The sequence below is a fragment of the Anopheles gambiae genome, chromosome 2 (genome assembly GCF_943734735.2).
Source record: "Anopheles gambiae chromosome 2, idAnoGambNW_F1_1, whole genome shotgun sequence".
NCBI classification, from domain to species: domain Eukaryota; kingdom Metazoa; phylum Arthropoda; class Insecta; order Diptera; family Culicidae; genus Anopheles; species Anopheles gambiae.
In genome coordinates, this window is record NC_064601.1 from 95856026 (window position 1) to 95869004 (window position 12979).

Consider the following 12979-nt stretch of genomic DNA (forward strand, 5'->3'; position numbering starts at 1 on the left):
GGTAAGACGGTGCTATAAATAGGGACACACGCCTGTACAATTATCATTTCCCGGCACCAGGCACAGGCATTCGACAGGTTCGATCAAATTGGTTCAAATAGATAAGCAAAAAATGTTTCTACATTCTTTCCCATTCTACCCAACCAAGCAAAAGCTAATGGATGTCCAATTCTTGAAAAGGGGGCTGGTACGTGCCTTTTTTGAATTATGTAATCACTATAAATGGTTCCTTCGCGATGGGACGATGCCTCCAAAAGGGTGGAGAAAAATGACCTGATCTTACCTGAAGTGCTGTTACAGCAGCAAAAAAAGCAGCGTTTAACGAGCTGGAAGACGGAACGGATGATACCAAAAAATAGCCACGACACACAAATTACACATCACGCGAGAGTTGTTTAGCAATCGCTGTTAGCAAAACAATCAGAATTGAGACTTCTTCAGCGTAGCAAAACTGATGATATATTGGATCCTGTTCGCGTACTTATACTGAAAAAGCCCTCCTTTTTCTATATAAGAACAGATAATTCCGGCCTAGGAAAAAAGGTCTTCTCGGCAAAGAATGCACATTTGCTCCGACGCCCAGATGGTGGTGGATTAGACATTTTGTAGCATCATCACCTCGGTTCATCATTCGCGCTTCAGCACGAGACTTCACGGTTTCGTTGAACCTTTGGCGAGGTCGTTTCGTATCCGGGTGTCGAGTGCTCGTTATCGTATCGTAACCTGCTTGTACTCTCCTCATGTGCATGTATGCTGCTGAGGGGAAGCAATCCTCTAACCAGAGCACACGGCAGGCTGATCAGATACAGGGGTAAAGATCCCCTGGGGGTAAAGAATGAGATCATACTTTTAATTGCGACCGTTTCTAATCGGTGTCTTTGTCCGCTCTCTCATTTTTTTCTTCGTACAAATAAATATTATATTTTATTGTGTTAAAATATTGAAAGAAAATTAGCCCACCCTAAGGGAAGGAGATGGAGATAATTTCCATGTCTAAAAGGGAAGCTTTTTTTGCTGAAAGCACTGATCGTGAGTCAAGTTTGATCTTGCTTGAAAGATCTGTAAGGGATCAGACTGACGCCCTGAGGCTATTGAGGCTGATCGTCTCTTTGTTTGGCCGTTTGTTTGTTCCGGTTATTCCACCTGGTCAGCTCACGCGAGAAGTCAGCGTCAGTCTTAGCGTCGTTGAACATCCTCCCCTTTCCTTCATCACTCGACAGCAACAGAGATCCCCGTTTGATTGACACTAACATCGTCGAGTCGGTATCAAGCATCGCAGAGAGTTCATTTTTTTTGTTACCTCTTCGCTTCTCAACATTGTAACCTTGAAGATGCGCCCCCCTAGACGAGGTGGAAGATCTTTGTATTGTATTGAATCCATGTCAGGTAGCGCGCTTTGGAGATGTTGTGTCAAGCACCGGCAGGAACATTGATCTGCCAGACCGCCTCAAGCATCATTAGCAGTCGCCGTCGTCCGCGGATGAGGTGTTGTTGCCAGATAACGGATCCTTCTGCGGAACAAAACGCCTAATTCAGCAATTTTAAGGCAGAGTGAGTAACGCTTTTAAGCGTAGATTTAGCTGTATTACGAGTGGATCGATCACAATTGAGAAGCACTTCCTAGAATGAGATCTTCCTGACGTTGGTGCTTTATTATGCAAAATTATGCGACACGTACGTATCACCCCGTTAAAGTGCACGTTATTTATTAAAACGCGTTCTCAACACAAGCTAACTGTAACAGTTGAAGTGGCCATTCTCTTCATGAATTTATCGCCGATCGCCTCAGCGCCTTTCAATGTTTCACCGAATGCCATGAAGGTACCATAAATTAATCATCTTTAATTCGCCACCATGATTGAGGCATGCGAACTAACGTCGACGCAAGGGGCAACGGGTTGTCTCCGGCTCTAATTACTTGCCTACCTGCCTGCCTGCCTGCCTGTCTGCCTGTGATCGAACTCTGAACCACCCGCCTCCACATACCGAAATTAAACTCCATTCGCTAAAGCGCTTTATTCGTCGCATCAGAACGATTAAAAACACGTGCCCCATCATCGAGCATGCCGCTGCATCTCCTGCACATGAGTGTAGTGTAGGCGAAGGAGTGCATTTTAATTGAAAACCCATTCGCGGCGATGATGTGCCACTCCACGTGGCATGCGATATTGATTAAGATGGTTCGCCCGCATGCCACTTCCGGGGTTGGTGGAACAGTCAAACATCAATAAAAGAGCGTCGAGAGTTTAATGTGCAATCGCACGATCAAGCAAACGATCATCCCGCAACCTGTCCTGAAACGTTTTTAGATCTTCGTGTCGTGGGGTTTCCTCCAAAAGCAAACACGAAAATAAATATTCAGTTATCTAAACCTCAGCTGATGAATGGTAAATTGGGAAGGCGAAATGAGAAGAAGGTATGGAAAAACACGACGCAGCATTTAACTGCGATCGAGGCTAGGACAGCCGGGCACGACCGGGCCACCCAGCGCACGGTAATTTAATTTCCACATTCGCCTGCTACCGTGTCAAGTTCAAGGGTGGTTTGTGATGCTACGCTCACCAAGGTGTGTTTATAACACCACCCCCTTGGTTGTAACTGGAGCATGCAAAAGTGGGTCCAGAGCGAGACAGAGACAGCCAGCACCCCATATTTGTTCGATCTACATTAGCACCGGGAGCATTATCACACCCGCTGAAGCAACCATCTGTGGATTTCCACTCCACGAATATACGAGACGTCCCATGACGTAACATGGGTGACCTCCGCCTCTCGCTGTGTGTGTGTGTGTCTTCCACTACTCAGCTCCCTCGGTTCTCCCGGTCGTTAAGTGTGCAAATGGGGCTCTGCAACGACCAGGGGATGAGGTTTTATGCAACAGCCCAAGTAGCTGGCGAACTGCTTATGCGTGTTTTGGCTCGGGAAGAAGGCTCGCTTTTGCTGCTGTAGCTGAATGTCACAACACGGTTAAAGGCGACATTCGGAAGGTTGGATGGGATGGTGCGGTGCGCAAAAGATAATGGAAATATTATGCCCACTTCGTGAGTCGGTGTTTGTGTGTGTGTTGAACCGGCCGGTAAAACGGACATGGAAATGTGTCACATAAATCGTGCGGGCTTGTAGCTGTATTTTTAGCAACTTTTGGAATATTGCTAAAAATTATGAAATGAACGGTGTGCATCCGCGTAACAAACGTGCGTGCGCAAATAAGGCTAAGCTGAATACCGTTGGTCGTTTAATTGATATTTACCGGCAGCAAATCGGTAGTCTAAATGGCAGCACAATGAACCGCCAATTCAGCCAAATATTGACACTTTGCGTACGAATGTACACAGCATTTTGTTCAACCGAGCCGAGCGATGGTGGTGTGTAGTGTTTTTTCTTACGACAAAATGTACCTCATTCTGCACGGGAATGCGAAGGTCACTGAGCCAGCCAGCAAACAAAACGGTGGAATCGCTAGATCATGCTTGACACTTGAGGATTACGAAGGGGCTTGGGGTTTTTTTTTCGCTTCCCCCCCGTATCGCTTCCGTCAAAAGAAACAGCTGTTTTGGGTAAGCCGCAAAGTGATATTTGAATGTATTGCTTTAGAGCAAACACTTCAACTCGGATCGTATTGGATGGTGGGTGGTGCGTGTTGGGGAGGGTTGGATGTTGATTGTAACTTCAAAATCGCTTTAATTTCTAAGCGTACAATTCCTCGCAGCTTAAATGCTTAATTTGCAGTTGTCTTTTTGATGACAGAATGGATAGCAAAAGCATGATCACGGAACGAGCCACAGCCAGAGCTTTATGGTCTATGTAAGGTAATTTGCATCGACTAGGAAATAGTTCTGTGTTTGGTACCTTTTAATCGGTTTTAACTTCAAGATCTTGATAAATAATGGTTGTATTTTCAAGTATTTTATCTCCTCCCTAGAAAGGCCATCTCGGCCAGCTCCGGCCAGGAACGGATATTTCTCCCGGCTTCATAAACAAACTACCCCTCCCAAACCAGTATACAAAGCAGCTAAAGCCTCTAGCTCATCACAAATTAATGATTTATTTGGGTCTGAGCCTTTTATCACCCTCCCCAGAAATGGCATGTGGCACCTAATTTGCTTCCGTTCAATCCTATACATAATAGGAATATGAAGCCATTAAAGCCGTAGCCTCCCCGAGCCGCAGCAGTTCCGCACAGCACAGTAGTAGTAGTAGTAGGTTCGATCGAATTGTGATGATGGTGTTGATGATGGTGCATTGTTTGACCGCGCTACCGCACTACTCCGGTCGGTAAACGAGCGGTATACGGTCTATGGTTGAGGTGTTGAGAGTACCGTTCTCGATTGTGTTGCGGAATTGTGTGCCGGAACTGCGAGAAACCGGCATCTTCTGGCTGTTTAATTTTACGCTAGGTTAGTGTTTAATTTGTGCGCGTAGACTTTTTTGGGTGGCCGTTGTTGTGGACGCCGCAGCGTTGATGGGTTATTTACATAACGCCGCGCTCCATCTGTAAGCCTGTCGATGCGAGTCTTCTTTTGGGGGAGAGGGTTGTTAATGCTATCGACTCATCTCACAGCAACGCAGCCAATTTCTGTCACCGTGAGGAACAAAAGCCACGATATGTCCTTCGAGGGCAATTGCCTGTCTGCCAGACGTGATGTGATGTTTTTTGAAGACGTGAAGTGTGAAGCTGGCTTTAATGATGTATTAACCAGGCAGCCCTATGCGTCTGTTGTGCTGAAAATCAAATAAAGATGATCGGATGGTGTTTTTGTACATGCCATCACGCGAAACGCGACCGCGTTCTGTGTTGGCACTCCCCGCTCCACGTGCACATACCGCACGTGGGTAAAGTATGCGCGACCAATCAATTTACCCGCTCGATTTCACGCACGAGAACTGATCGAAACAATCGATGAGAAGCGTGCAGGAGCGCGTAGATCATTAGACGCAATCCACAACGTTAATGTGTTTACGCAGCGTGGCTCGGCTTGGCTGGGTAGGAATTGATCGAAGATAAGCTCGGTTCCAAATTTGGCATGACACACACACACACAAAATGACAAGAACTGAAACATAATCCAAAGTACCGTGTCATGCCGTTTCGTTAAGGATCGCCATAAAAACCGCCCCGTTACTAAGGATACAATCCGTTCGCTTTCGCAGGGTGAAAATATCCTCTAATCCAGAACGATCATCTCAGTAGGCCCCTGGGCTTGTTTCTGCTAAATTTCTGCTGTTTTGAGGGATTATCGGACGATCGAGAGCAGTGTCGTTATATCGCCATCACCCCCGGAACCTGATCTTTCCCCACCCACTTGGTTTGGTTTCTCAGTACTCTCTTTACAACTCGCCGATGGTGGTCAGTTTGTCCGTAGACCCCCGGTATCTTGAATCAATTCCAAAGGGTACTTAAACCTGGGGCGGCCCAAGACACCCGGATAGACTGGGACACGGGGAGAACATGGGTTAATTGATTTCTGGCTTGTCGGCACAATCACTTCCCGGCGTTGTAAGCGTTGGCTGTGGGCTCTGACTGACAGCTCCCCCCGGCAGTACATTCACCCTCTCTCTCTCCACCCGCTGGAGTAACATAATTGATGAACTTCAAACATTCTCCACGCCCTTCGTGGTCAAAATGTTGAACCGAGTTTTGGGACTCAGTACTGAATGCTGAGAAAGTTTGGCGTTGTGACGTCAAGCCGCCTTTCTTGTATAGAAACCCACACTTTTTGGCCAACATTCTTGTGCGAGGGCAATGAGTCTTTGTTGTAACGTTTGATAGACTGTGTACCGGGTTGTCGAAAGCGGTTAACCGCCCTGATCAAGAGGGCGTTTATCTTTTGATTGTGCCGTGTCGTAGTGTCTTGGATTGGTACACAGTGAGACTAAAGGTATGAAGGTCCTAAACGGCATTCTGCCGCACACTGACGTCAGAACTTTTCGCAGAGCAGACGCCTTTGACAGCAAGTGCATTATTGTGATTGGGCAATGTGATAATGGACCTGTGAAGACACAGCAGCAAAAAAGCATAATTGAAGCTTTTGACACGTGTGCTGATTGAATTGAGCTTTGCCGTGCTTAACGGTCATTACGTTGCGATCATTTCGTTGCAAAAAAACAAACACATTTATTCATAACACTATCACACCTCGTTCATGCCAAAACTTGCCAAAAATGCATCACCAAAAACTTCTTCTTTCATTTATTAACATCTAGGTGTTGAATTTTGCAGTCTGCAGCATTGGTGGACGCCAAACGTTGGGAGTGCATTTACCAGCTGTGTCGGAGTGTGGGTTGTACCCCTTCTAAAATAATGGTTTTGTTTTTATGCCACTCCAAAACCCATTACCATTTGGACTAAAAACAAATCTAGTCTTTTGGAGCATATTCAAGGTCAGTCGCTTGGGCATACACGCGGGTTCATCAATCTTCCAACATTGTGTATTACACCGTGATGATCAGTTGATATCTCAACACGCGTTGTTTTTTAAGTCCCAGCCAGCATAATTAGAACCTGCGAACAGTGGACCAGCGTGTGGGACGTGTTAGGACGCTTTCTGTGTTCTAAGGGCGACTGTTGCTAACTGCCCCAACTTACAGCAACTCGTCCAAAAGGCCTGGTTAAAAGTGAAAGGAAGCTTTGGTTTGGTAGAACTTTTTTTGGTTCTCTCTTTAATTTGTTCTTAACCACGTAACCCCACCGTTTTACTGTTGATTACTTTGTGCCGGTTGGACTAACGCTAGAACAAGAGTGAGCTTGTGGCAAGCAACATGTTCTTAGAATGGTGTTTCAGGCCCTTTTTTTTTCTTCAACCGAACCAGCTTCGAAATTGGAGCGTTCACATTCGTGGAGCGTTTAAACACACACACACACGAGAAGAAATAAATGAAGGATGGCCTGATGATGATGATGGTGAAGAAGAAGGCTGACAACGCTAACCATTAAACGGCCGCATTCTTGACGTTTTGCGGACTTCGACGCCCAAAAAGCTTCTAACGCGTTCTAACGCCCTGTAATGAGACATCGCGTCCATCTTGCCGCTCAGCACGCAGCAGGCACTTAACATCCTTGGCACATTAAAACAAAGATTGTGTGTACTAAACGAGCAAAACTGTGGTTCTTGCGAGGGCAGTAAAACTTGATTCCCATTTTTTATCTAATTTGAGTCTTGAGTATCTGGAATTGCTCCCCCCTGTTTTTGCTTAAAACATTCATGGTTCGACCTTCTAAATTGGATTCTTTGCCTTCCCAAGCCTTTCCAAGGCCATTGCAGGAAATGTTCCGCAGGAGGTTATCTTTTGAAGCGAATGAATCGCGCGAATGGTTTGTGGCACAAAATTGAACGGTCTTCCTGGTCGACATTTGCTGTTGTGCTATTAGACACACATGATGTGCCACTAATTGTGCCCGGTTTCTCACAAGCGGCCCAAGAATCCCGCTGCATATTTTACCCCATTGCAAGGCAGCGCGAGAAGTATTAGCAAACGGTCACCGCAGCCCGTTGGTCGCCATTCGCGATCGGTCGGTCGCACACACCTGCTTGTGTCCTGATGATGAATGAACATCATCCGCCGATTGCGTGCGTTTGCGTCTGGCCAGCTCACCCAACTCACCACAGCAAAGGCCCGCACGCGAAACGATTATAAACCGATCATTCGCTCATGACTATGCAGCATTTGCCCATACGCCCCAGAATGCGACGGATATGGTTGATTGCTGGTGCTCGATCACGATCTAGTTTGTACCGTAGCACGTTTGATTGAATCTATCTGTCACACGGCAGAAATAGACTGGGTGTCGAATGGGTGTCCACAGATGGGGGACGCAACACCTGCACCGAGCAGGTCAGTGGGTGCTAGCTACACGTGCTCTGTTATTTGTGTCCGGGAAGCTTTCCAGAATGCTAAGAATGCACGATCTCTCCCTGTACGTTCGCGGTGAAGGGACACGTGCCCCGGACCAGATCAGCTGGAACCGTTTGACCGAGGCTCTCCCAGTTTTTTTTGTTTATAATAATGCCTTTAGAATCCTTTCAAGCACAATCGATTACGCGCTGCACACGCTATATTCAGCTCATAATTGAGCTTGGGTGGAGTCTGTTCTTGTTCGCCCGGTCTCTCTGCTTAATACTAGCACTACCAGCACACACACCTGCACATAGCTTTGCCGTTTAAATTCTTCAACAACAGGTAAGCCTTCTTTTTTTCTTGCATTTTACACTCACTCAATTGCACTAACTGCTCCTAATGAGCGGCAGCGGCAGTAGCTAACACCGTTTTACGTCTTTATTTCTACTTTTCTCGCTCACCACATTCTAAGCCATTTAGCACGGTGGCGAGCAAATGGTGCGGCGTGCGGCCCTTGCTAGAATCGTTGAAATTTCTCAAACGACCAAAGCGCTGCTAATGATTGCGTATAAATGCTTTTCATGACACTGATTACGCTCTTGCAAACACATACACACACCCACACGCACCAACGTGGTGATTATATAATGGGCAATTCGTTACGCTTTTGTTCTGTTCTCCTGGTGTGCTTTCGCTTCTTTCTCCGCTTTGTTTAGAGCGCTTTTCGCTCCACTCTTTTAAATGATCCATTACAAACGTGTTAACGGGCGCTCTTTGTTGCGGGAAAATGCCTGCAATGGTGAGCACAAATAGACACAAAATAGACCGTTAAACGGGCTCTGTGTGTGTGCATTAGTTAAATCTGTCTATTTTAGTCGAAAGGAAACGACACTTACCCGCCATCGCTATTTATCGTCAACCAATTTTATGCGTTTGGGTGTTCAAACTTATCGTTAATACCTTCGCTTTGCGCTTATCGAGCCCAAACTAATGCAATTATCGTGTAAATCCGCGATCGCTTGATCATCATGCTGCGCAAATCTTCTTCCAAGCGAGTCAGTATCGTGTCGGATTGAAATATGCTAATCTCAGTACGTAAGGTATGGCTGCATCAGTCCGTCTATGTGTTCACCATTTGGTGCCGCATTGGTTTGCAAAATAATTGCATTTTATGCCATAAAGTAGCATCGCGCGCGCGCGCTCGCAACAGTACTCACGCGCGGTAAACTTGACCTAACTTGCCAAAGCGGCAGTCCTTCACCCCGCGAAGGACACACGCTGGTGCGGTATAACAGCGACACTTTTTTTTTATCTGTGCGACACATCCTATGCGCATGGTGATTTATGGTTTAATGGTTTGTGCAGACTAGAAACCAAATCAAATAAACGGGCAGGATTCAAGCGGACTTTGCATCACAGACTGGTACTTGGTGTTGGCAGACTTTGTGTAATATCAATTCCGATTAAGCAGCGTTTGGCGTTTTACGCGCTATAAATTAACGCTTTATGGGGATAATCTTCAGCCTAAGAAGCTAAGAAAGCGTAAGCTGAGAGATGATCATAAACAAAAACCTGTTCATATCTTAAGTATACTGGAGTTCTTGTTGAAAAGTTTTGAAGCCTAATCTTTGAAACTAAAACTGCTCATAACAATCAATATTATGAATATCGTGTGTGACCTTTCCATTCTCCAAATCGAGTTCAGTGAGCTCTAACACATGAGATAAGCTTATTTAAAAGAGCTTCCAGAACGGCACAGCAGCTCGTTATGGGTTAATGCAGCAATAGATAACGCTTCGAAAGACTTCAATGCCAAAAAAGGCGGCGAACCTTCCTATGTGTCAAGTGTTATTCTATAAAAAAGCTACAAATTTCACACAGCTTGTTACTACAAACATAACCAAAACTCATCAATTATATCAGTCCAACGTTCGAGCAGCAGATAATTGCACCCTAAGGTGGGCTGATTGTTGTGCCGATTTTCCTTGACACTGCTCCACAAAATCCTTTACCGAAAGTCAAAAACAATCCTATACCACTATAAGGCTCGGTCGAGCTGGGTCGAGTCGGTCACCGGTCGGTGTATTTATTGTCCATGCCTGAGTAACATCCTTCACGTACCTTTTCTTCCGCATTCTCATCGACTGGCGGCTCCGGCTCTGGTGTGGTGGGCTCTTCCGGAATGGTTTCGTTGCTGACGTTGTTCGACATTTTGCACGACTCGGTGTGTGTGTTTCTTTTTGTGAAATCCTTTTTTTGTTACTATTTCGTAACTGCTTGCAATACACGCTTCCGATGGTCAACGATGATGGTAATCACTAGATTGTATGTTACAAAATCCAGGGAGGAGGTGTTTATTGTAACACCCAAGAATTAAAAAACAGATAAGCACAAAAAAAGGGGAACCGAACAAAGGATCGCACTACTTCACACCCGATCCACCAACAGATCGTTCAATTTACGTAAATCTTTCAGCAATTGTATGTGTGTGTGTGTGTGTGTGGCGATCATCACACTTTACGGGCGCACTAACAAAAAGAGTCGATTTAATCCTTGCCGATCGGTTTGCCACTTTCAAAAACACTTATCAACACTTGGTGGGCGTTCAAAAAGCGTATCCTCTGCTCTTATTCACTTCACCCTCCACAAAAACCTACGTCACAATGCGGGCGGGCAGCACATCGACCCAGGAAAGGAAGGATATCACTCCGTGATCGGGTTAAGTCATTTCAATTAATTAACTATCTCCCAAGTGTAGTGTACCACCGTAGCTGGCTCTCTCGTTCTATCGAGTGTAGGGCATAGAAAGCACGATCGCTAAGACGCTCGACGCTGATTGACGTGAGCACATCATTCCGCCGTTCTACCCTTGCTTTGGGGGGTGAGGGATTGCGCGAATACACTACACTCTACCCCGGGGGCCGCCGTTCACGACTCACGAAACGCGAACATCACTCACAGGCCATATCATTGAATCACCACAGTTGGTTTGACGCACAAAACCGTTTGACGCGCTTATTATTTGAAATCGATCATGAACGCGACGCTATGTGTATTGAGCGCAAGTACAGGAAGAGGAAGGAAACGGTACAATTAAAAAGGTAACCAAATCGACAAAAAAAGACAGGCGATCGTCAATTACAAAAACTAACCAAAAATTACACACAGCAAAAAAGCACAACAAAATATTCACCAAATCTAAAAAGGAAAGTGATCTAAAAAAGCAACAACTCCAACTTTCGTGCTCGATCGGTGGAAGACACCAAGCGGCCACCTGCCGGCTAGCGTACGATCGAGTGACTGGGCGACGCATTCGCTCAACGGACCAACCCACCCAACCGCCGTGTGATCGGGTGGCGGTGGGTGAAGAAGTTTTCTTGTTCACTCCTTGTGAAAATTTCGTTCATCCTTTTTTTGTATTTTTCCCACCACCACGATTTTTTTAACGCGAACGCGCGCGAACACCTACACACAAGGTTCGTCGCCGTTGCGAACGAGCATCGAAGTCATCCGTCCATAAAGTTAAACGGTGCCGCCGCCGAGTCCACGAAAACTGTTGGATGGTGGTGGCCGATTTCGATCGTTTTTTCCTGCCGTCTTTTTCTTTCATTTGATGCGCTTTACGTGCGTGTCTACGCGTGTGTGTGTGTGTGTGTGTATGGAGGCGCTTGTTTGCATTGTTATGTCGTCGGCGTTGTCGCTGGTACACAATCGGGGGTGGTTCTTCTGACTTTGATCCCTACCCTACACCCATTTTATGAGTCAGAGAGAGAAAGAGAGAGAGAGAGAGAGAGAGAAAGAGAGAGAGAGAGAGAGAGATACATCGATAAACGGAGGTTCAAGCGGAGGCTCAAGCGAAGTGACCCTTACATTTTGTTTGTGAATGCAGAATGCATCGTTTGGGGAATGAGTTTTTTTGGGAATGAGCTTCCTTTTCTTAAGCTACTTGCCAATAAATCACCCTAACAAAAAAGTTAATTACATCTACCCACAATGCATGTTACAGTTCCAAAACTCTAGCTCCCCAGGCCAACTAATAATGTTCTGTAATGTTCTCTACATTACAACACGTCGTGTGTATGCTCCGTATTTAAAACGATTGCCTCACTGCATGTGAGTCCCATCCATTCTATGGCGATCGAACCGCGCTGACCTTGATATATCGGCGCTGGCAGGCAGACAGCGGCAACGGCAGCACGACACGAAGAGGACACCCTCTTTTACCCTACAAAAAACACCCCCCCATACAACAGTAAAGCCCTACTGCAAGCCCTCCAGTGTGCTGCCGGTCGAATGATGATTGATCGATGTAAATATGCTGACACGTTGAAATGTTTATCGAAAGTAGATGATGAAGCCCACCAGTAAGGTACGTTCTTCCGTTTTGTACCGAGGAAAAAAGGGCACGATTTATGGGCACGCTGAAAGGAGGCCACCCACCGAAAGATCGTCATGCGACGATAGGACGCGATAGGTAAAGTGCGGTCCCTTTTTGTTTGTGATTTGTTTGTTTGTTTGGGGTTGTATTATTAAATGAACAAAAATAGAAAACCCCCCTCAACATTTACACACAATTTGGACGGTTCTGAACCTACGCTTGTGTTACATATTGCGCCCCCTTTTTTTCAATCATAATAAACCTTCCCACTAATGCCCCATTGGTAACTTCAATAATTCTCTAACGCCTGCGATCTTTACTCATGTAAGGGGGGGGAGGGGAGAGGAGAGCGTATGGATGGATTTGCACCCACTTTAATAAACTTTGACCACCGCTTCTAATTGTCGTCGTGTGTCGTTTACGTTGGCACAAAACAAGGGAGCGAGCGAGAAACACAAGCCATCGATGAAGCGAGCAAGGAGTTGAAATTAAGTTTTAATCACCCACAACAGCTTGGTGGTTTGTGATTGCAAAAAATAAACGAAAAGATTCTCGTTATATGCATGTGTGTGTGTGTGTGTGTGTGTGCTAATCCTAATCTGTGCCTAATCACGTCACCGGCACCTCCACTCGGCCAATGCTGGCTGATTGACCGACTCACCGTTGCGCTTCTCGCAAACACACACAAGAGTTCGCACAATCGGAATTGCGCTAATCGGACGCGTGCACACAACCACAAGGGAAAGGGAAGGGAGCGGAGGCGTA

General features: G+C 46.0%; 1 protein-coding gene across 1 annotated transcript in view; it reads right to left on the reverse strand.

The window, feature by feature from the left end:
- LOC1276788 (uncharacterized) overlaps nt 1–10483 on the reverse strand; it is a 35499-nt gene extending 25016 nt beyond the window's left edge. The window contains exon 1 of the mRNA XM_061640871.1: nt 9958–10483. Coding sequence (XP_061496855.1) covers nt 9958–10047 — 90 coding nt within the window. The 5' untranslated portion in view covers nt 10048–10483. The remainder of the gene's footprint in view (nt 1–9957) is intronic.
- Nucleotides 10484–12979: the final 2496 nt, after the last annotated feature.